At 59.1% G+C, this 24165-nt stretch overlaps 1 protein-coding gene across 4 annotated transcripts; it reads right to left on the bottom strand.

Annotated features, from left to right (window-relative positions):
- Positions 1-398: 398 nt before the first annotated feature.
- EIF4B (eukaryotic translation initiation factor 4B) lies at positions 399-12603 on the bottom strand. Of its 4 annotated transcripts, none has more exons than XM_062015573.1 (15): positions 12571-12603; positions 9367-9504; positions 7977-8185; positions 6104-6220; positions 5879-5933; positions 5462-5605; positions 4931-5041; positions 3959-4138; positions 3638-3872; positions 3313-3431; positions 2281-2488; positions 1561-1628; positions 1351-1426; positions 1199-1271; positions 399-1106 (listed from the first exon to the last, which is right to left on the bottom strand). In XM_062015573.1, the coding sequence occupies exons 1-15, from the start codon at positions 12581-12583 to the stop codon at positions 1029-1031; spliced, it is 1824 nt and encodes a 607-aa protein (XP_061871557.1). In that variant the 5' UTR covers positions 12584-12603; the 3' UTR covers positions 399-1028. The 4 variants fall into 4 exon arrangements, with proteins under 4 accessions (XP_061871557.1, XP_061871559.1, XP_061871558.1 ...); XM_062015575.1 differs by having other exon boundaries at positions 1561-1625; XM_062015574.1 differs by having other exon boundaries at positions 2281-2485.
- Between the last annotated feature and the right edge of the window lie 11562 nt (positions 12604-24165).

Here is a 24165-nt window from a genome sequence, read left to right as displayed (position 1 = left end):
GAAACGGCCCGAAAAGGGCGAATCCCGCCGCCCAGCCCAGCTCCCACGGGGCGGGAAAGGGGTTAACGGACCCGGTTATGGCCGAGATGATTCCCCCCACCGCGACCTCCCCTGGGCCCCCCCGGCGCCGGGGAATGTGGGGTTGCCGGGGGGGGCTGTGGGGGTGGGGGCAGCTGCAGGAGGGCCCCCTCCTCCAAATGGGTCCCCTCAGCTGTGATACGTGTGTGTGTGGGGGGTGTCACTGTCCCTCGTGGGACACACACACACAGGGGGGTTGTGGGGACTCAGAGCCCCCCCACCCCACGCCTCCAGACCCAGTCCCCCAGGTGAAGAGCTCAGAGCTGGGGGGGAAAGTCAGGACCCCCGGGGGGGCCCCAAGAGATCAGGGCACTGAAAGGTCTTTTCAACATCAGTTTTATTGGAGGAAATCAAAACCCTCCCGAGCCTGAGGGGGGGCACTGGCTGAGGGAGCTCCTGTGGCCCCTCCCCCAAATCCCCAACCCCTCGGGGCCATCTGCAGCCATTCCCCCCCCACAAACCTCACCGGGAGATGCAGGGGAGGGGTCCTTTCCTCCTCCTCTCCCCACAAAGTGTGCGGGGGAGGTGTTAGGATTTTAAGCCTTCACTGCCACAAGCCCTAAAGAACTCGGCCTTAGGGCCCGGGGGAGGGCAGGGGACAGTGGGGAGCAGCTGTGGGGGATGGAGAGGGAGGAAGGTGCCCCGGGAGGGGGGTGGGGTGTGCACGGACCAGCATCCCTCCCCCTGGAGACCCAGCCCAGCCCTCGAGCTGGGAGGGAGGTGTGGGAGGAGGAGGAAGGCTCCACCCTGTCCCATGGCCGTGCCCCCCCCAGGCACACGGGTCTTTTGCCCTGCCTGAGAGGGGCCGGGGCTGGGGTGGGGGGGGCTGGGGAAGGTTTATTTCTCTCAGCTGTAGAGTTTGGGTTGTAATTCTCCACAATCAGCCCCCCCTGAAGGCTGCCGGGGGGGGAGGGGGACGCAGCGCGGTGCCCACGGTGCAAGGGTGGGGGCTACTCGGCTCCTTCTTCATCATCCCCCTCATCCTCACCATCCATCGCCAGTGCCGCGTACTTGCTGGCGTGGCTGAACTGGGGGCAGGGGGAAGGAGGGAGGGGAGGGTCACACAGTGCTGTGTCACCCTCCCGCGCCCCCCATCCCCCCCAGTGCACCCCCAGCTTACGGAGGGGGGGTTCTCCTCCAGTCTCTTTGGCTCAGAGGCAGCGCGGGTATCCGGCTCCTTCCTGCTCTCCTTCCTGCAAGAATCCCCCCCCAAACCACAGTAAGGCCTGAGCCCGGCCCCTGAGCCCCCCCCCAAAGCCCAGCAGGGATCACCTCTCCGACTCAGGGGGGCCGCGGCCGTTGCTCCCGCTGCGGCCCTTGGAGCTGCCCTCGGGCTTGTTCTCCTCTCCTGGAGGGGGGAAAAGGGCTGTGATGGGCAGTGGGGACACCCCCCAGCACGTGGCAGAACCCCCAGCACTGCCCCCACCCTGGGGAAAGGCTCAAGGCCAGTCCCAGGGCTGCTGGGGGCTGAGTCCCTCTCACCTCTGCGGGGGGTGTTCTTCGGGGGGGCCCCGTCTTCCAGGGGGGGGCTGGGAGCCGAGGGGGTGCTGCTGGGGGGGGAAAGGAGAGAAAGAGGATGGGAGCCTCAGGAGCAGCTCCAGGAGAAGGGGGTGCTGGGCGATCCCTGCAGAGACCCTGAGGGGGCTGGAGCTGTGGGTGGGCACCCACCTGGGAGGGTGGAGGGGGTCCCTACGTTGGGGAGGGCCCCCCTCATTTGGGCAGGAGATGCCTCATTTTGGGGGGGCATTCCCATGTTCAGGCAAAAGAAACCCTCACATTTGAAGGGGGGTTCTCATGTTTTAGGGGATCCCCACATTTGGGAGGGGTCTCCATGTTTCGAGGGGGGGGTCAGGGTAGGCACAACCAGTACAACAGCCCCAAAGCACTGGGAAGACTGGGAATGGGGGTAAAGGGGGGGCAATGACTCCACTGAGAACCCTTTGGGATGGGGGGGGCTGGACTCCAAATATCATGGGGGGGGAAGCAAATTCAGGGGGGGGTCTCCACACTCGACAGAGGTCCTTCCATTGGGGGAGGGGCCTTCCTCATTTGGGCAGGAGGTGCCTTATTTTGGGAAGGGAGGGAAATCAGCCGTATTATGGTGGAGGTCCCATGTTCAGGCAAAGGATCCCCCACATTTGAGGTGGGGGGGTTCCCATATTTGGGAAGATCCCCAGTTTGGGAGGGGATGTGAGTGCCCACCTGGGAGGGGAGTGCTGCTCGGGCTCGCTGCGGGCAGGGGGGAGGCTGCTGCGCTTGGCCCAGGCGTTCTCCTTGGGCGGCGGTGCCGGAACCACCTTGGGCGCCTGTTTCTCGTCGCGGGGCCGCGGCGGCGATGCCGGCACATCGTCGTCCTTGGGCACCGGCTCGTTCTCCAGGGACTTCTCACTCTCCCGCCGCCGCGTGGCTGCTGGGACAGCGAGGGCATGGGCAGGGGTGAGGGGCTGAGGGTGGCACTGGGGGGCCTGGGGTCCAGCAGGCTCTGGGCTGGGCTCTGCCCTTGGCTCACACCAACCACAGCAGCCCCTGGCCTGGGGGGTTTGGTGCCAGGGGCTGAGCAGCAGCCAGCAGCGTGCCCAGGGGGGCAAGAAGGTCAAGGGCAGCCTGGCTGGGATCAGCAGTAGGGTGGCAGCAGGAGCAGGGCAGGGATTGTCCCCTGTGCTGGGCCCTGGGGAGGCTGCAGCTCCAGGGCTGTGCTCAGTGCTGGGCCCCTCACTCACTGCCACAGGGACACTGAGGGGCTGCAGCGTGGCCAGAGCTGGGCACAGAGCTGGGGAAGGGGCTGGAGCACAAGGGTGCTGGGGAGGGGCTGAGGGAATGGGGGTGTTGAGGCTGGAGAAGAGGAGGCTGAGGGGAGACAGGAGCACTCTCTGACACTCCCTGACAGGAGGCTGCAGGGAGTTGGGGTCAGTCTCTGCTCCCAAGTGACAGGATGAGAGGAAATAGCCTCAAATTGCCCCAGGGGAGGTTTAGGTTGGAGACGAGGAACAATTTCTTCCCCAAAAGGCTGTCCAGCCCTGTGCCAGGCTGCCCAGGGCCGCTGGGGAGTCCCCATCCCTGGAGGGGTCCCAAAGCTGCGGAGCTGTGGCTGTAGGACAGGGGTCAGTGGTGGCCATGGCAGAGCTGAAGGATAACAGGTGGACTCCAGGACCTTCAGGGTCTTTTGCACCCTCAACAGCTCTGTGCACACAGAGGCCAGGCCCAGCTCCTCAGGGCCACCAGCTCCAAACTCACTCCTGCCTGTGGGGCCAGTTCCCACGGAGGTTCCAGGGGGCCCCGAGGTGCCGGTCTGCGAGGACTCGCTGCCTGTCCGGGACCGCTCCTGGTTCTCCTCGCTGCGCCAGCTCGGATGCCTGTGGGGGGCAGCGGGCTGAGCCAGGCACCTGGGTGCCATGGGGCAGGGGGAGCACTTGGGAGGGGTTTTGCAGCACTCCAGGAAGCATCAGAGGGGGGAAGGCTCCCTGAGGGCGTGCCTTGGGCACCTCAGGGACTTATCTGGGCAGGTTTAAGCCCAGGAAGCCCCCAGAGGTGGCCGGAAGCCCCCCCTGCCCTCACCCACCTCTCTCGGGGCCGTCTCTCTATCCTCTTGTCATCCTCCAGCTGACGCTGCAGCTTCTCCTGCTCCTTCTGCAGCCTCTCCTCCACCTCCCGCTCCCGGGCAGCCGTGTCCACGGGTTTGGCCTCACCAAAGATGGAGGCGGCCCGGCTGGACTGTGGCGCGGGGGTCACCGTGGCCTCCTCCTCCTTGGGCGCACTCCGGGGCTTCAGGTTCAGCTTCGGCCTCTGAGTGGGACCTGGGGAGGGACGAAGGCCCCGTCGTGGGGCTGAACCACCCGCCGGTGCTATGCCCAGCCCCCCACAGCCCTCGCCTGGCGGGTACCTCTGTCCTCACGGCGGAAATCATCCCGGCCATAGTCGTCGCGGGAGTTCCAGCGGTCCAGGCGGTCGTCCCGCCGCTCGTAGCGATCCTCGTAGCGGTCGCTGCCGCCCCGGTAATCATCATCCCGGCGATAGCCGCTGCCAAACGCCCTCCTGCCGCTGCCCAGCCGGGAGTCATAGCCTGGACAAAGTGGGGAGAGAGCCTTCATCAAGGAGAGTGTGGGCAGCAGGGCCAGGGAGGCTGTGCTGCCCCTCTGCTCTGCCAGAGCTGGGGAGGCCTCAGCTGGAGGCCTGGGGCCAGTGCTGGGCTCCCCAGCTGCAGAGAGACAGGGAAGTGCTGGAGAGAGTCCAGGGCAGGGACACCAAGATGCTGAGGGATGGAACATGTGTGTGAGGAGGAAAGGCTGCAGCCCTGGGGCTGTTCAGATGAGACAGCAGGGGGCTCTCATGAACATTTACAAATATCTGAATGGTGGCTGTCAGGAGGCTGGGGCAGCACTTGTTTTCTGTTGTATCCAGTGACAGGACAGGGGGTGATGGAAAGAAGCTGGGACACAAAAACTTCCATTTAAACATGAGGAAAAACCATTTCCCTGCTGAGGTGAGGGAGCCCTGGCCCAGGCTGCCCAGGGAGGGTGTGGAGGCTCCTTCTCAGGTTTCCAAACCCACCTGGACATGTTCCTGTGCCCCGAGTAAGGGGAACCTGCTTTAGCAGGAGTGTGGACTAGATGGTCTCTAAAGGTCCCTTCCAACCTCCATCACTCTGTGATTCTGAGAGGATGAGACTCTCCTGCTGAGCCCTTCCTGCCCAGCCTCAGGCTGGCCTGCTGAATATCACGGGATGACAACCCACAGCCAGGGCTGGGGATGAAAGGCATGGGGATGGGGGAGAAAGGTCCCTGAGGAGGGGATCAGTGAGGGCACAGCCCCATTGTGGAGAGGCACTCCCAGTCCTGCTCGGGGAACAGCCCACCTCGGTCGTAGTCTCGGCTGCGGTCGTCGTAGCGGTCGCGGCTGCCGAAGCCACGGTCCATGTCCCTCCGCGGGCCGTCGCGGTACCGGTCGTCATAGCGATCCCGGTACCCTGTGGGCAGGGGGAGGGGGGTCCTGCCTCAGCTGAGGGTGGCAAGGATCCCCCAATGCCTGGATGACAGACTGTGCTCATTGGAGTGAGCCACTCATCCTTCAACAAGGCAGGAGAAGCCACGAGCCCAGGGCAAGGAGCCCAGGTGGCCACTGTGCCAGTGCCAGCTGCTGGCAGAGCAGAGCGGAGCCCATCTGGGCACAGGGCACATATGGCCCTCAGGGAAATGGGGAGAGGAGCAGGAATGATCACACAGAGAGATGTGTTGGGTCAGGGCTACCAGCCATGAGCACAGGGGAAGGGATCCCCAAGCCCCCCACAACATCTGTTTGCACAGGGAGGAGCGAGGGAAGGCGCAGGCTGACTCCTTCCTCCCGGGGCTGGCAACAGGAGGAATGGGGCTTGTTTTGGGCAACTCACTGTCTCCGAAGCCGTCGTCGCCCCGGCGGGGTGGGTAATCATCAAAGCTCTCGCTGGCAGCGGGACGGGCCCTCCAGTCGCTCTCGAACCTCTCTGAGTCCCGGAAGCGATCCCGGTCTCTGCCGAAGCAGCGATCGTCCCGGTCTGCCGGGGCACGGGGAGGGGGATTCAGCCAGTGCCACAGCCCCGAGGGCACAGTCCCAGCCCCTCCCTGGCCACGGTGCTGCCTCGGCACCAGCCACCGAGGCTCCAGGTGTCGCTGGATGTGTGGGGACACGGGGTGCTGCCGGGCAGGCAGGAGCCTGGCGATGCCACAGCTGGCAGCAGGGGTAAGAGGGGGCCACTTGTCTCTCTGCCAGGCCAATCACCACCGTGGTACTGGCCACCAGCTGGCCAAGGTGAAGGGAGGACACTCACCTTTATCCTGAGCTTGGTCTGCAACGTCCACCCGTATCCTCCTGTTGCCCAGGGACTGCGGGTGACAGCCAGCGGTGACGGGGCTGAGGGGATCCAGTCCCACACCACCCCTCTCCCAAGCCTCCATGACCCTGAAAGGCCTTTTCTCCCCCATTTGAGCCTCTGCAGGAGGCCCCAGCTCCTGTCTGCTCCACTCCCCCTGCTGCAGCCCTGCCTGGGACTCACCTCTTCGTTGAGGCTGAGAGCCTGGAACAAGGAGTCGATGTCTTCAAACTCGGCGTAACCGAAGCCTTTCAACCTCTCGGGGTTGGTGGGTTCCCGCGGCAGGCGCACGGCGCTGATCTGCATGGAGAGGGGAGGGAGGGGGGAGAACGGCCCCGTCACGGCACTGCTCCTGTGCCAACATGCCGGGCTGGCACCGTGGCACCTCGCTCCCCACCCCCAGGAACACGATGGAGCTTGGAGAAGACCCTGAAGCTCCTGGAGTCCACCTCCAGCCCTGCCACGGCCACCACTCCCGTCCCTTAGCCACAGCCACACGGCTTGGGATCCCTCCAGGGCTGGGCACTCCCCCAGCTCCCTGGGCAGCCTGGCACAGGGGCTGACACCTCTCTCAGGGAAACAGTTCTGCCTCAGCTCCAACCTCAACCTCTCCTGGGGCAGCTTGAGGCCATTTCCTCGTGTCCTGTTGCTCAGAAGCAGAGACCAAACACCCATCCCTGCCCATAACTTCCTGTCAGGGAGTTGCCCAGATGTCTCACCTCAGCCTCCTCTTCTCCAGGCTCAACATCCCCATTCCCTCAGCCCCTTCCCAGCACACTTGTGCTCCAGCTTCAGTGCTGACCCCCCAATGTCCCTCTCATCATGAACACGGCACTCAAGTTCGTGAGATGCCAGCACAGGCAGGACGCTGAGTGCCCAGGCAAGAGCAGCCTGCTCAGGGGTCAGGGCAGTGGCTGCTGCACATCGCTGCTCACCCTCCCCTCCCCTCCCCTCCTCCCTCATCAGCCCCTGTCCCACGGCCTCAAAAGTGGGGAGGAGTGAGAAGCAATGTTGCAGAGGCAGCCACGGGCTCCCTTGGAGCATCTACCACCCTTGGCCACAGGGCAGGATGGGAGAGGGACGGGCCAGGCCAGAGCCAATTAGCCAAGTCTGTGGAAGCCTTGTGAAATGGTATTTAAGAAAGAGCAGAAACTGCCAGAGAGGCAGAGGAGCAGGGGGAGTGAGAAAGAGCAGAGGAAGGGCATGGTTGGCACTGTCAGCGCTGCAGCAGGTCAGAGCCAGTCTGTGTGAACTGCTGAGAAACTGCCCTTCCCCAGCTGTGTCAGGAACAGTGCTATCAGCAGGAGCAGGGAGCTGATATCCTCTGTGCTCAGCTTTGGTCAGGCTGTACCTCCAATACTGTGACCAGCTCTGGGCCCCTCGTTACAAGGAGGACATGGAGGTGCTGGAGAGGCTCCAGAGGTGGGTACCAAGCTGGGAAAGGATTTGGAGCACGTCTCAGCTGAGGAAGGGCTGAGGGAGCTGGGGCTGTTGAGCCTGGAGAAAAGAAGGCTCAGGGGAGACCTCCCTCTCTGCAACTACCTGAAAGGCAGCTGGAGCCAGGTGGGGGTGGGTCTGTTCTCCCTGGGAATAAGCTGCAGAACCAGAGGAAAGGGCCTCAAGTGTCAGCAGGGGAGGTTCAGGCTGGGTGTGAGGAGCAAGTTGTTGCCTGACAGGGCTGTGAGGCCTTGGAAGGGGCTGCCCAGAGAGCTGCTGGAGTCACCGTCCCTGGAGGGGTTTCAGAGCTGGGTGGGTGTTGCCCTGAGGGCAATGGGCTGGTGGGTGATGGGGCTGGGACAGAGGCTGCACTCCATGGGCTGGAAGGGCTCTGCCAGCTGAAACCACCCCGTGATTCTGTAACTGGAGCTCAAGGTGCCCAACACAGTGACCCATCTCCCCATCCCCATCCACCACCTCTCCAGGCCCATTCCCCTGCCCCCTGAAGCACAGTGGGTGATGACCCAGGGGGCTCAGCCGTGGCCGCCCCAGCTCCAGCCCCTTTTCCTTCTCCTCTCACAAGCTGCCAGCTGCACCCGAGCCAAAGGCCACGACTCACGTTGAGTCCTCGGAAGAAGTCCTTGATGGACTCCTCGGTGACGTCGTAGGGCAGGTTGCCCAGGAAGGCGGTGTAGGGCGGCGATTTGGGCAGGCGGCTTCTGTCGATGTTGGGCTCCCGGGCGGCGCGGGGCGCGGTGGGCAGCAGTGAGCGGTCGATCGGAGGGGCCCGGTACACGTCGTCGTCGTTACTGTGCCAGGTGGTGGAAACTGGAGACAGAGGAGAGGGATTTGGTAAAGGAGGCATCAGAGCAGAGATGGGTCATGGTGGGCTGCTGAGGGCTGTGTGGGATCAGCCAGTTGGGCTACCGGAGCTGGCACGGAAGGAGCCTGAAAGGCACCGGTGACCAGCCGGAGGAAGCTGGGCAAGTCTATGAGGGGCTGAGGGAATAGGGGTGTTGAGCCTGGAGAAGGCTGAGGGGAGACAGGAGCCCTCTCTGCAACTACCTGAAGAGAATTTGTAGTGAGGTGGGAGTCAGTCTCTGTTCCCCAGTAACGAATCACAGGACACAGGGAAATAGGCTTAAGCTGCACCAGTGGAGGTTTAGATTGGACAGTAAGAACAACATTTTCACCACAGAGGACTGTAAAGCACTGGAACAGGCTGCCCAGGGAGGTGATGCAGTCCCTACCCCTGGAGACTACAGAATAGTGGCGGGGGGGAAGCGCCCTGCAGAGCTCCTCCAGCCCAGCCCCCTGCTAAAGCAGGTTCCCCTTGATCAGGGGGCATGGGAACATGCCCAGGTGGGTTCGGAAACCTCCTGAGAAGGAGCCTCCACACCCTCCCTGGGCAGCCTGGGCCAGGGCTCCCTCACCCCAGCAGGGAAATGTTTTTTCCTCATGTTTAAATGGAAGTTTTTGTGTCCCAGCTTCTTTCCATCACCCCCTGTCCTGTCACTGGATACAACAGAAAACAAGTGCTGCCCCAGCCTCCTGACAGCCACCATTCAGATATTTGTAAATGTTCATGAGAGCCCCCTGCTGTCTCATCTGAACAGCCCCAGGGCTGCAGCCTTTCCTCCTCACACACATGTTCCATCCCTCAGCATCTTGGTGTCCCTGCCCTGGCCTCTCTCCAGCACTTCCCTGTCTCTCTGCAACTGGGGAGCCCAGCACTGGCCCTAGGACTCCAGCTGAGATCTCTAGCTGAGATAAACAGCTGAGGTGCTGAGGGCCAGGGGTTAGAGATGGGCTTGGCAGGGTGAGAGGAAGGCTGGGACTCACTGATCTTAAGGGTCTTTTCCCACCACAATGACTCTATGGCAGTGAAGCAGAGCTCCTGCTCCTCCTGCCACCCCGTGACCAAAGACAGCCTGGCTGTGGGGAACCAGCACTCTGTGGGCTTCCCACAGGTCTGTCTGTGGCCCCCAGCCCCAGGGGTGGGCCCGTACCATCCCCTTCCAGGTCATCTGTCTCGTCGGCCCAGCTGACGGGTTTGGGGATGTAGGTTGGGCCCCCGCCGCCGCCACCATCCTCAGCCAGGAAATCCGTCAGGGTGAGAGTCTTGCCCTTCTTGTTCTTCTTCTTTGCTGTCAGGGGGAGAGAAGGATGGGAGTGAGACATCGGGAGGGCTGGTGGAAGAGGCCACTCTAGGCCCCAACACTGCGACACGAGCACCACAACACAGGCACTGGCCACTCCACCCCAATTTCTTTCCCGCTTCCACAGGACTATGGCCTCAAACTCAGCACAGCCCACCACCACAGGCCCCAGTATGCTCCCACTTTGGGGTCACCCCCTACCCACCTCCCTGAGGGGCTGCTGGCTTGAGGAGGGGGATGGAGGCTGAGGCTCCACAGCGAGCATGGCCCCGGCACCTGCCCACCGAGGCATTGCCGTCTCTGCCACATCCCAGCCGTGCTGAGGAGCCTCTGGGTTATTTTTAGGAAGGCAGGTTGTGCTGCAGTTTGACAAACTCGGCAGCTTTGGGGGTTTTGTTTGCCTTGCAGAAGGAATTGCTGCCGCCTTGCAGCACCCAGAGTCAGAACAGGGACAGCCAGCCCCCCCAAAACCTCTGCGCCCGCCAAATCGATGGCTCTCACACCTCAAACCCAGCTCCTGTGCCTCAAAACCAGCCTCAGGCAGAGCTGAGGGGCTCAGATCCCTGAGCAGAAGCCCCTCACGGGAATGTCTGTGGCTCTGGCCGTGGGACAGCAGCTTGATGGCAAGAACATCTCAGTGCGGGAGGAACTGGGCTGCCAGGCCCAGTGTGGGCATCACTGGTACCTGGGGGCATGGCAAGGAGCTGGTGCCATGGGGCAGCTGCCTGGATGAAGACACTAACACCTGAGATAGATGCTGCTGGGGCTGCGAGTCTGACGGCTCCAACCAGCCAGGGCCGGGGCATCGCTTACCCAAAGGCACCTCCAGGGGCTTCCCCCACACAAACCCCAGCACCACGGCACCTCTGGCAGGGCTGGGTGAGGAAAAGGCCTTGTGGGTGGCTTGACTGGACCCTGTCTCACTCCCCTGTCCCAGCCCAGCCCGGCTTTTTGGGCTTCGGAGCCATCCTGGGGCACTGTGTACCACAGTTAAAGCTGCTGCAGCCACAGCTCCTTGGTCACACTCTCTGTGAGCCCATGGGCTCCTGAGGCAGCCAGTGCTTGCCAACGGCTCCAGGGCTGCCTGGTGCCTCCCCTGGGCTCCAGCCATAGCTGATCTCCCAGCCAGACCCCGGCCATGCTTGGCAGAAGCCACCAGAAGAGCCCGGCTGGCATCGTGCCCCGTGGGCAGCAGTGTCAGGGCTCTGGACACATGGGAGTGCTGCCCCAGGAGCCCAAACACAGAATCTCAAGGGCTGGAAGGGACCTCAGGAGATCATCCAGTGCAATCCCCTGCCAGAGCAGCACCACCCAGAGTAGGGCACACAGGAACTCATCCAGCTGGGTTTGGGATGTCTCTGGAGCAGGAGCCTCCACAGCCCATCTGGGCAGCCCCTGCCAGTGCTCCCTCACCTCAGCAGGGAACAAATTCTGCCTTGTGTTTCCTTGGATCCTCTGATGTTTCAGAATACATTCTGGGTGGGGGGCCCTGTGACACCCACACCTCTCCCCTCCCACCCCAGCTCTCCTGGAGTTGCTCCACATCAGGCACAGAGCTGCCAAAACAGCTTCATCCACCCTTGAGTGAGCAGGTAGCAGCCCCCCGGTGCTGTGCTGAGGAGGGGAATGTGTGGCAGCTGCTGCTCAGGGGATAAACAAGCCCCCTCAGGGCTCTCAGTGCTGCCTGCAAACACCTCTGGTGTTTGTCACCAGATCCAGCTGCAGGCAGAGGCCTGAGGCCTGGCCCAACAGAAGGGCTCAAGCTGCATCTGGCAAGGGGAAACCGAGGGAGAGGTGACGTCAGCTGCGGGAGGGTGGCTGGGCCTGGCCGGGAAAAACGAGGGAGCGACTCAGTGCCGTGGGAGCTACACCCAAGGAACACCCCCCCAGCCCAGCCTTGCTCCCGACCCCCCCCAGACCCCCTTCCCCACGGGCTGGGTTTGGCCTGGCTCTGCCCCACAGCCCCTGCGTCCTGGGTGGGAGCCAAGGCGTGTGTCGCAGGGCGATGGCGTTGCTGTGTCTGCTGACACTGCGCCGGGAGGGAAGGGGAATAAACTCCTCACCTCAGCAAAACCTGCCGGTCTGAACCCTGCCGAGTGCCCCGAGACCCCAGCACGATGCTGAACCCCCTGCAGTGTGGTGCTGAGCGACCTGGCTGTGCTGGGGCCTGGGCAGCCTCTCTGTGGAGCCCTGCAGCTACGACCTGTGCCCTCTCACACCCCACTGCCAATCCCAGAGCCCCCCCTCGATCCCTGGAGGGCTGTGCGGGGGGGGTCACACGAGGAAGGGGGAACGATGCTGTTGAATGTCAGCCCCTCACTCAGGGCTTGGGGGGGCTCTTGGTGTCAGAGGCTCAGGGACTCCCTAGCCCCTGGCAGGGATGCTCAGCACCGGCCCTGCCTGTCTGGCCCCCACCACTCCGCCTCGGTTTAGCGCTTCTCATCCCTGCGGCCCCGTCCCGTCACGCCGCAGGGGCTCAGCATGTGGGGCTGGGATAACACCTGGGACCTGGCGGGGGGAAACGGGGGAATTTTGACACTTCCGACCCTGCCCGGATCCAAATGGCGCCCGCGGCTGGGAGGAGGGGAGGCGATAACCAGGGCGGGGGTCAATGGGGGAGAAGAAGGAGACCCGCGGAGTGCGGGGAGCGGGGCGAGGAGCTGCCCCGCGAACCCCGCCCGGCCGGGAAGGGGTCGCAGAGACCCGGGGGGGGTCCGGAGGGACCGGCCGCGTGCGCCGCGCACCCACGTGGAGGCGCCCGGCTCCCCCCCCCCCGCCCGGTACCGCGCGCCCCCCCCGCGCCTGCGCAGTGCGCGGCCCCGCCGGGCCCCTCCCCCGCCCCCGGAGCGGCCGCGCGCGAGCCCTGAGGGGACGAGCTGGGTGGGGGGAGGGGGCAGGTTCTCCCCCTGCGCTTCCCGCCGCCAGCGCCGTGCCCGCCGCCCGCCCCGCGCCCCGCCGAGGAGCGACGGCGCCGGGCACGGCAGGGGGAGGCCCATCGGTGCCGGTCCCTGTGGCGGAGGCCGCCGTGGCCCGGCGCCGCGGCGCAGAGCTCACCTGAGGCCGCCATCTTGGGACGAGGCGGAGGAGGCAAAGGGCCCGGATGAGGGCGTCACGTGACCAGCGGCGCCCGCCCCGGGGCGGGGACACTCGGGGGTGGGGGGAGGCGGCGCGCGCGGCCGGGCACGAGCGGCCCCGTGTAACGCGGCGAGAGTCGCGCGGCACAGCGGCACCCCTGTGACACAGCGGCACCCCTGTGACACAGCGGCACCCCTGTGACACAGCGGCACCCCCAAACACAGCGGCACCCCCAAACACAGCGGCACCCCTGTGACACAGCGGCACCCCCAAACACAGCGGCACCCCCGGGAAGCACCGGCACCCCCAAACACAGCGGCACCCCCAAACACACCGGCACCCCCGCGATACACCGGCACCCCCAAACACACCGGCACCCCCAAACACACGGGCACCCCCGTAACACACCGGCACCCCTGCAACACACCGTCACCCCTGTAACACAGCGACACACCCGCAAGACACCGGCACCCCCATAACACACCGGCACCCCTGTAACACACCGGCACCCCTGTAACACACCAGCACCCCCGGCACTCCTGCAACACACCGAGACTCCTGTAACACACCGGCACCCCAGTAACACACCAGCACCCCTGTAACACACCAGCACCCCTGTAACACACCGGCACCCCCATAACACACCGGCACCCCCGTAACACACCAGCACCCCTGTAACACACCAGCACCCCCGTAACACACCAGCACCCCCATAACACAACGGCACCCCTGTAACACACCAGCACCCCTGTAACACACCGGCACCCCCATAACACACCAGCACCCCCGTAACACACCGGCACCCCTGTAACACACCGGCACCCCCGTAACACACCAGCACCCCCATAACACACCGGCACCCCTGTAACACACCGGCACCCCTGTAACACACCAGCACCCCTGTAACACACCGGCACCCCCGTAACACACCAGCACCCCTGTAACACACCGGCACCCCCATAACACACCAGCACCCCCGTAACACACCGGCACCCCTGTAACACACCAGCACCCCTGTAACACACCAGCACCCCCATAACACACCGGCACCCCTGTAACACACCAGCACCCCTGTAACACACCGGCACCCCTGTAACACACCAGCACCCCTGTAACACACCGGCACCCCTGCAACACACCGGCACCCCCATAACACACCGGCACCCCTGTAACACACCGGCACCCCTGTAACACACCAGCACCCCCATAACACACCGGCACCCCTGTAACACACCAGCACCCCTGTAACACACCGGCACCCCTGTAACACACCGGCACCCCCATAACACACCGGCACCCCTGTAACACACCGGCACTCCCGTAATACACTGTGACCCCTGTAACACACCCCCACCCCTGCAACACACCGGCATCCCGGTAAAACACCGGCACCCCCGTAACACACCGGTACCCCTGCAACACACCTTCACCCCTGTAACACAGCGACACACCTGCAAGACACCGGCACCCCCATAACTCACCGGCACCCCTGTAACACACCGGCACCCCTGTAACACACCAGCACCCCCGGCACTCCTGCAACACACCGATACTCCCGTAACACACCGGCACCCCAGTAACACACCAGCACCCCTGTAACACACCGGCACCCCTGCAACACACTAGCACCCCTGTAACACACCAGCACCCCCGTAACACACTGGAACCCCAATAACACACCGGCACTCCTGCAACACACCGACACCCCCGTAACACACCAGCACCCCCATAACACACCGACACCCCTGTATCACACCTCCACCCCTGCAACACACCGGCACCCCCATAACACACCGGCACCCCTGCAACACACCACCCCAATAACACACTGGCACCCCCATAACACGCCGGCACCCCTGCAACACACCACCCCAATAACACACTGGTACCCCGGGGTGCGGGGAGACAGCGAGGGGTGGAAAATAGGGGGATGTGAAGATAAGGGAGGGACACATGGGGGGATGTGGAGGGAGGTGGAGGGGGGAGGACGTGGGGGAGACATTGAGGAGGGGACATGGCGGGGACACGAGGGGATGTGGGGAGACATTGGGGGGCTCTGTGGAGGGGTGACATGGGGGAGTGAAGATTGGGGGGATAGGGGAGGATGTGGAGGGGGAGGTGGGGGGGAACACAACACGAGGGGACATGGGGGGTGTGGGGGGGACACTAGGGGGCACGTGGTGGGGGCAGGGTGCCATGAGTGAGTGTGCTGGGGGGGGGGGGTTCATGTGTGTAAGTGACCCCTCCCCCAGGACGCCTTCGTGGTCGCCCATCAGCTCAATCTGGCGGCCCCCGTGTGTCAGTGGGCCAGAGGCCCGCCCCTTCCAGCAGATTGGTGCGGGGGGGTCACCCATGGGTGGGGGTCTATGGGGTGGGGGGGCAGCCATGGGTGTAATTGGAGGAGGAGGCACCCATAGGGGGTCTGTAGAGTTGGGGCCCCCTTGGGGGGGTGTCTATGGAGTGGGGGTACCCATGGAGGGGTTCTGTGGGGTGGTGGGGGCACCCATGGGGAGCACCCATGGGAGTCTCAAGGGGATGGGCTCTGGGATGCGTGGGGGGGAATGTGAGGGGAGATGTGGGGTGAGAGGGGGCTCCCAGTGGGTGATCCCTGTCCTGGCCCAGGTCAGGGTGCTGTCACTTGGGCCTCCCTGGCCCCTGGAGCCCCCCACAATGTGGAGACGCTGCCCCACAGGCACCCCTTGGCCACGGTGGGTGTCATCCCCTGCTAAACCTGCCCTTGGTGGGTGGCAGCATCCCCAATGTCCCCCCATGACCCCCATGTCCCAATTGACCCCCTCCAGTGACCCCCCCAAACCCTGGTGACCCCACTGACCCTTTGACCTCCTGACCGTGCTGACCCAGAGACCCTGTGACCTCACTGACCCCCCAGTGACCCCAGTGACCCCATGACCTCATTGATCCATGACCCCACTGTGCCCCCTGACCCCCAATGACCCCCAGTGACCCCTAATGACCTCGTGACCCCAATGACCCCGATGACCCCAGTGACCCCAATGACCCCACTGTCCTCAGTGACCCCATGACCCCAATGACCTCACTGACCCCTGTGACCCCCCAGTGACCTCCATGACTCTGTGACCCCCATGAGCTCATTGTTCTCACCCCCCTGACCCTGTGACCCAGTGACCTTACTGCCCCATGACCCCAATGGTCTCACTGACCCCATTGATCCAACTGACCTCATGACCTGGGTGACCCCCATGACCCTGTGACCTTGCTGACCCTGAGACCTCACTGACCCTGTGACCCCATGACCTTGCTGACCCTGTGACCTCTGCTGGTGCTGGCGGGTACCTCAGGGGTGGCTGCAGCCATTGGCCCAGCGCCTGGGCTGCTTCGTGGCACAGCTCGACATTGGTGACAGGGTGCATGGTCTGGGGGGGGGGGTGTGGGGTCATGAGGGGGTCATGGGGGGTAATGAGGAAATGGAGGGGTCATGGAGGGGCCATGGGAGGTTGAGGGGGACAGGGGGTCATAGGGGAATGGGGGGACAGGAGAGGATCATAGGGGGTTGAGGGGGACATGGGAGGGCCATGGGGGGATGGAGTGGTCATGGGGGATGAGGGTACCATGGGGGGGCCATGGGAGGATGGTAGGGAGATAGGGGGGTCATGGGGGGATGGAGGGGTCATGAGGGGATGAGGGGGCTGTGGGGGAGCATGGGGAGATGGAGGAGTCATGGGATGGCCAATGGGGTCATGTGAGGATAGGAGGACCATGGGAGGGGCTATGAGGTGATGAGGGGGATATGGGAGAGACAAGAGGTGGATCATGAATTCATGAGGATATTGGCATGTCGTGGGGGGCCACGGATGGGTCATAGAGGGATGGGGGGGACATGAGGTGGATCATGGGTTCATGGGGCCATGGGGAGGGGTATGGGGGGGTAATGGGGGAATGGGGTGGCCGTGGGGTGCCAGCGGGTGTGCCCCCAGCCTGGTCGCTGTGAGCCGAGGCCACTAGTGGGCTTGGTGCTGGTGGATGCCAACTCCCCCTGTCTGCTGTGGAAGCAGCTCCAGGCCCTGCAGGTCAGGCAGCGGGGGGGGGGGGGGGGGGGGAAGGGATTTTGGGGTGTCCACTCCCTACCCCCCACTTCTGGGCTACCCCCTCCATCCCAGGGTTTCTTCCCCCATCCCCCCCAGGGATATCAGAGTCCTCCCCACTCCCCCTTTCTGGCGTTCTTCCCCCTACTTCGGGTCCCCCCTGGCGTGTTTTGGGGTCCCCCTCCCTCCCCAGAGCCCCTCCCAGGTATTTTGGGGTTCCCTTCCATTATATTGGGTTCCCCCTTCACCCCCCCTGAGTCCTCTCTCGGTATTTTGGGGTCTCCCCTCTCTCTGCCTCCCCCTCCCTGGGTGTTTCTGTGTCCCCCTCCCCCAAAGATCCCCTCCCCATGTGTCTTGGGGTCCCCTCCCAGGTCTCCTCAGTGTCTTTTGGGGTCCCCCTACCCCACACTGGGTCATCCCAGTGGTATTTGAGGGGGGGTGCCTTCTGCCCTAGGTTCCCGCTGGGTGTTCTGGGGAGTCCCCCCTCATGCTGGGTCCCCCCGGGAGTATTTTGGGGGGGATCTCCTTCCCCTCTAGGTCCTCCCTGGGTGTTTTGGGGTCCCCCCTCCCCACCTTGGGTCCCCTCAGGGTATTTTGGGGTTCCGACTCCCACCCTGAACTCCCCTCAGGGGTATTAGGGGGCTTTTCCCTTCCCCTCTCAGTCTCCTCTGAGTGTTTTGGGGTCCCTCCGGGTGTTTTGGCTCCTCCCTCCTCACCCTGGGTCCCCCCCCCGAGGGGGTAATTTGGGGACCCCTGCAGAAGAATGGAGAAGAAGCAGCGTGATCTCAATGTTTTAGCCAATGGGCTTGGTAGTTGGGGCGCGTGGACAAGGCATTGCAACCAATCAGAACGCTTTCCTGGGTCGCGTGAACAGCCACGAATTGTACAAATAGCCGCGTACCGCAGCAATAAAGGGAGCAAGAATCTGAACTCACATTGGGTGTACCTCTTGACTCTGGCCAATTTCCTACACCTGGCACCCGAACAGGGACCGCCCGGAGTACCCCTAAGTGCGGATCGAGAGGATTCCTGAATCTGCATCCCGGCACAAAGAGTGCAAAGGAGGCAGACGAGGAGCAGGGGGCTGGAAGCAGGCGGCGTCTGCAGCAAGAAAAGGAGGCAGAGAAGCCGTTCCGGCTGGCGCACAAGCACGGACCTGCACTGGCAAAGCGCTTGTTTTACACAATGGATCAAGAAGCAGCACTCACTACTAGAACAGATTCTCGCTAGGCGAGAGGTGAATGTGAGCACAAAAAAGCTCCGTGAGCTCTGCCGATGGGCAAAGGAGAAAGGACACCTAAAAAAGCCCCAAGTCTTATTTAGTACATCAGAGTGGCAGGAGATCAGAAACTCATTATGGGATGCTACAATTGAAGGCAATAAGACAGCTGAAGAACTGGGGGGCACCTGGAGGGAAATGATTAACAATCTGGAACAAATGGTATCTGAAAAGAAAATGGCGATGGCTGCCACTAAAATGCTGAGGACGGAAGTTTCACCGACCTCTGATTCCACCCGAGTTTTTGATAATGACTCCTCCCGTGCTGCTAAAGGCGTAATTGTCCCGGTAAAAAACTCAGCTGAGGAGGTGGTGTGGAGGGAAGTCCCGGTACGGACTCTGCTTCTGATGAGGAATGCCTACCTGTTCCTCCCCCTGCTCCTCCAGACCATGTTAAATCCCAGAAAACATCACAAAAACAGCGACTGTCTGACAAGTTGTTTACAGAAGGAGAATTAAAGATGCAATATACGGGAATAGCGGATGGCATACCAAGGGGATGCGCAAATAAGCACTAGTGGTGGTCGTTCGTTCTACTCGGGCGCCGAGCCGCTGGTCTGGTGTTATCAGAGATGCTGTTTTGGAAGGGGAGTGGCAAGACGTGTCCGCAGTGGCTTGTCCAGTTCAAAATGTTCCTCTGGGGAAATTGCAACAGGATGCTCGATGGAAGCCTTTTGAATGGAAGTTAATGCAGCAAATCTGTTCTACTCTCTCAGTATGGACTCCATTCTGAGCCAGCTAAGCACCTGTAAATTACTTGTTTGGTTCTGAAGTAATGACGCCTGGTGATTGCATGTCAATAGCGAAGCTTATCTTCACCCCCTGACAGTATCTTCTGTGGGAAAAGGAATGGGAAAGACAAGCGCAGAAAGTGGCCTCTGTACCAGGCACAATAGGAGATCCCCTGTACCGTACAGGCAGATATGTTATTGGGTCGCAGGATGTATGCTAACGCCAATACTCAATTGACTTTTCCTGCGGTAATACTTAATGTGGCTTCAGAAGCAGCAAAGTAGGCACTCTTTTTAATACCAGCAGATAAAAAAGCATCCTCATTTACTTCAGTAAAACAGGGAGTGCAAGAGCTCTACAGGAATTTTGTTAACCGTTCAGTGCAGCCTTTACAACAGGCGCCTGACTTGAGAGAGCATCTTAGGAAGCAAATGTTACGTATGTTAGCCTTTGAGAATGCAAATGCCAAAGCAAAGATGCTTTTGTCTACTCTCTCAAAAAGTGCTCCTATAGATGAAATGCTAGAACAGGTGACTAACAGAGAGACGCATCAACAGACAGCTTTTGCAACCGAGGCAGCAAAGGGTGCAGCATCGATACAGGTGGAAGCTTTAAGGAAGCCATTTCTGCGCAAACCCAGGCTTTGGCAGCCACCCTCAAGCCCCTAAAAGGAAGCAGCGGCTCCGGGTCCCTTGTGGGTTCCCAGTAAGTGGACTCATGCTGTATGAAGTATTGAAGGACCGTGATCCTGCACCTACTGTTGAACGATGACCAGTGAGAAAATGCGGAGCAAAGGACTGAGAAAGACAGAGTATGTTGAGTATTGCATGTTTACTTAGTGTGGCACAATGTGATGCTACCCTGGGACTCTCTGACCCGCGACAGAATATCTGGGTCTCTTTGGCCCGTACCCTGAATACCACCACGTTTTGTGCTAGCCTTGCTACACTGAGTACTCCTTTTGTAACATGTTTGGTAGGGGGCCCTGTAAACAATGTCACATGGAAGGATTTTGTTTGAGCAACCAAAGTTCGTTTTAACAAAACCGAACATGACCCCAGCAGAGGCCTTTGGGATGATGCGTTGCCTGTTGGCCCCAAACCTCAACAGTTTAAGTTGTTGGATTTGTTAAACGTGTCTCATTGTATTTTTTTAAATGTGTCTCAAAAATTAGATAAAACTAGTCACCAGACCAAGTCTGCGATTCCAACACTGGTATACCCCATGGGGAACAAAAGCAGATGGGACTTTTGGTGTGAAATAACAAAAAACAAGGTAACCTCAGTATCAAGCCTTCCACAGCGATTTCCTCCAGGGTATTTTTTGATATGTGGAAATCGAGCATGGGCTGGGATACCATCGCAGCCGACGGGAGGCCCATGTACAATTGGCCAACTGAGCTTAGCCCTACACAGGTCATCCACGAATGTGAAACGTGTGCTGCGAGCCACACGAATGAAGTCTCCCTGGAACAGAGGTCAATGGCTGGGTTTTCAATATGGTGAGGCCTGGCAAATTGACTATGTTGGACCACTACCACGAACACATCAAGGCAAGCGTTATATACTCACCATGGTGGAAGCAACTACTGGTTGGTTGGAAACATACCCTGTAAACCACGCCACTGCCCGAAATACTGTCTTGGGTCTTGAAAGGCAAGTTTTGTGGCAACATGGCACTCCAGAAAGAATTGAATCAGATAATGGAACTCAGTTTTGAAATAATCTCGTAAACTCCTGGGCAAAGAAACATGGCATTGAGTGGATATACCACATCCCCTATCACCCTCAAGCCTCTGGAAAGATTGAGAGATATAACGGATTACTAAAGACCATGTTGAGAGCACTGGGCAACGGGGCATGGAAGCAGTGGGATAAAAATTTAGCAGAAGCCACTTGGCTGGTTAACAGTAGAGCTTCAACTAACTGTCCTGGTCCTGCCCAAACAAAACCACTGCCTTCTTGCTTTCTTGTAGCTCCCATACGCAGTGGTATAACTTAACCGACGTATTTTTTTAAAGGGAGCTGAGCAGTCCAAATGAGTGGGATTGAAGATAGCTCCCACAGGAAAGCAGGTGCAAATGTGAGACAGTGCTGGCTGATAGACTGCATGGGGACCTACTTACTACTTTAGTTTTTGTCTGTGTTCCTGCTTTCTTGTAGTGCCCAGAAGCAGTGGCGTAACTTCTACCGGCAGCCTGTATTTTTTCAATGGGAGTCGATCAGGCCAAGTGCATGCTGTTGGAGATATCTCCCATAGGAAAGCGATGTCAAAGGTGGTGCAGTGCTGACTGATAGGCTACAAGGGCGTTGATGGATCTGCAGCTTATCTACACAGGAATACAGATTAGCAGGCACTTCTTTTTTATGTAGTGCTGGGAAAACAGTGGGATAGCTCCTCCATAAATGCTTCCTTGCTTGTTATCATTTTCAGGGTTTTAAGACAGCTCAAAGAAAAAATCACATTTGCTAACACAAGCATGCATAAAATTTTCATTTTTCTAATTTATCCCTTCACTATGATTGTTTCCCAAGAAACACAAAGTTTCCCAAATCACAGTGATTGGTCAAAAAAGATATCAGTCCCTTTGTTTTAGTTACAACTAAGGTAACAGCCAAAGTAACCTAACAAATACATTTACCAGGGTCTTGTAGTTAAGGTAACAGCTAAGGTAACTGTTGGGACCTGGGCTGCAATGAATGGTATGCAGTCTATCAGAAACAGAGAAAGTTAGCAGTTTGTCTTTGAATTGCCTTCTACAGCAAAAAAGCACAGAAAGGAATGCCTCTGTGATAGCAAGCTTGAGCAAGGGGAAAACCGAAACAGCAGATTGTAACAGAAACAAGGTCAAAGCAAGAAGATAGGACAGATGGGAATTACTGCATCAGTATTGGAAAAAACGGCTCTACAGAGCCTGCTCCAGTTAGCAAAAAAGACTGAAACTAAGCTACTGCAGGATGACCTTGCAGCCCTACTAGTGTGGTGTCGGTGCAAGGAGTTATTAAGTAAACCCGACCAGCTCTGTGATCTGGGAATTTGGGATCAAATTGGTCACGCACTTTGGAACTCTGTAACAAATGGGAACAAAGACAGTGTTAAACTTTCATCTACATGGAAAATTGTGAGACGCACGATAGAAGAAATGCAGGGGGAAGCTCAGTTAAGTGCAGCTGTAGTACGTGCTATCCGATCAGCAGGGGAAGAAAAGGAGGGAGTGACTGAAAAACTGATCCCCGGCTTGCCAGAGCCCCCCTCTTCCTACCCAATCAGTAAAAGTGAAAGAGAATCCTGGGGAGAAGAGAAAATAGAGCCTGGTCCCTGGGTGCCCACTGATTTAAAGGATGCTCCTGTAACAACTCCTGAGCAGAATGCAACAAAGGTGCCAGGAGTGAGGGTGTCGCCCACCTCTCCGTTGCCACCTTATTCTACCCCAGTGGGTCCTGCACCACTAGGTCCTGCCCAAGTACCACTCCCCATGGATGTGGACGAGGAGGTGCAACCCGGCCCATCACAACTTTATCCATCCATAAATAACCTTGACTTACAAAAACAACTTCAAGATCAAGAAAAAACTAAGAGAGAGCTATTGATACAAATGCAGCGTCTCGGTAAAGGATCCAGTAAAAAATCGGTCAGAGATGAGTATGCAAAGGCACATCAAGATATAATAGAAGGGCTTCATATGGTCAAAAAACATTTTTCTGATGAAAGCTCTACCTGCAGCCCAAAACTAACAACAAATACTAAAGAATCAACATCTGTAGTGCCTGCAACTAAAAGACAAATGAGTGGGTGTTGGAAATCATTGCTTTGAAATGCCCAGGCAGCCAAAAAGCCTTTACCTCAACACAACACAACAATACTTTCCTTGCTGCTGGTTCTGGATCAGAGAATCCCAGAGTGGTGGGGTGGGAAAGAGCCCTCTAGAGCTTACCCAGCCCAATCCTCCCCCAAAGCAGGTTCCCCTTGATCAGGAGACACAGGGATGTGTCCAAGTGGGTTTGGAAACCTCCAGAGAAGGAGCCTCCACACCCTCCCTGTGCAGCCTGGGCCAGGGCTCCCTCACCTGAGCACCAAACGAGTTCCTCCTCCTGTGCCAGTGGCTGTTCCTGTGTTCCAGCTGTTCTTGTCCTGCTCCAGGCTGTGCTTGCTTAGGCCCAGGGCTCATCATCAGGCAGTCCCAGGCACTGGGTGGGCTGAAGCCTGATTGTAAACTCCATTGAGGTGATGTTCAGCAGCACTGGATCCTCTGACTGTTTGACACTTCAGCTTTCTCCCTCCCCCCCTTTTTTTTTGATCTGTTTGCTAAGTGATAACATTCATCAATGCTACCTATACTGAAGAGAAAGGGTTTCCCCTCCTGATGTGTCCAGATCATCACAATTGAACACTAGTTAGCTGTGATCTATCTCCTTGTATTCCCAGTCACTCTTGGACTTGTAGAACCTGATCTAGGTGAACCTGCTTCTGCAGGGGGTCGCACTGGATGATCTCTAAAGGTCCCTCCCAACCCCACCATTCTGTGATTCTGTGATTGTTAAGAATTGTGGAGGCTCTGAGCATTGCTGGGGAACAATTAAGTTCAGTAAAGGCCAACATCTGCATAATCAGTCCTTGTTTTTTTTGGTCTTCTGCTGCTATGTACTTTTCCCACTTTGCTGTAACACTCCCACTTTAAACAATATTTCATTTTTTGGTGTTCTGGTGTATGCTGGGGCATGAACCTAGATCAAATACTCTTTACACCTTAGGGTCAGTCTATCCCAGTGGGGTGCATGGGGAGCTTGGTAGGGGCTGTGTGCAGAGCAATGGCCACTCCTGGTTGGGTTGTTCAGGAGCTGTGAGCAAAGAGGTGTGTGTTGATGCAATCCTCACAAGTGCTTTGGGATAAACTTGCCCAAAAGGCTCCATCTCACCCACAAACTAGCCTGTAGGTTCCCCTCACCACCAAGGTACCCAGCTCTGCTTTAATCAAGGTCTGTTGGTGCTTTCTTTGGTCACATATGCTAGGTCTGTCCCCTGGTAGTACTTTTCTTCTAGGTTGTTCATTCTGGACACCATATATCATGTTATTAATCAGAAAGATCCCCATCACTTGTACATGAGATTCTTTCTTTGCCACAGTAAGTGAATGTGCTGCAGCAAATAAGGTTTTGGCATTTATTTGGGTAAGGTTTATTTGAGAGATCACCAGGTTGTCTGGCCTTCTTACACAGCACAGACCAACTGGCTCAGTTTTATCCACTACCAAGAGTTTTATCCACTACTCCACACTGGATCTGGAGAAGGCTCTGTAACCCAGGGCATGCACACGTGTTGGTCGCTGGCATTAAACTTAGTGCCAGCATTTCACTTTGTGAAATCCTACTGGAAAGAGAGATTAAGTGATGTGAGGTGATGCTTTTTCTTGCAGCCCACCCTTCCTTTCACCACTGTTTGGTGTGATACCTGGGTAGCTGAAATGTAGGAGTTGTTGAGTGTATCTAGAAACTGGCAGCA

The sequence above is a fragment of the Colius striatus genome, chromosome 26 (assembly GCF_028858725.1).
Source record: "Colius striatus isolate bColStr4 chromosome 26, bColStr4.1.hap1, whole genome shotgun sequence".
Taxonomy (NCBI): Eukaryota; Metazoa; Chordata; class Aves; order Coliiformes; family Coliidae; genus Colius; species Colius striatus.
The sequence above is the reverse complement of the archived record's forward strand: the minus strand, read 5'-3'. Positions and strand labels throughout refer to the sequence as shown.

What these genes read in the sequence shown, in the direction of transcription:
- EIF4B (XM_062015573.1), bottom strand. An exon ending in CGACGACGGCTTCGGAGACA is followed by an intron (nt 5,042 to 5,461) that starts GTGAGTTGCCCA and finishes CCCTGCCCACAG; the next exon opens with GGTACCGGGATCGCTATGAC. An exon ending in CAGCCGAGACTACGACCGAG is followed by an intron (nt 4,139 to 4,930) that starts GTGGGCTGTTCC and finishes CACTTTGTCCAG; the next exon opens with GCTATGACTCCCGGCTGGGC.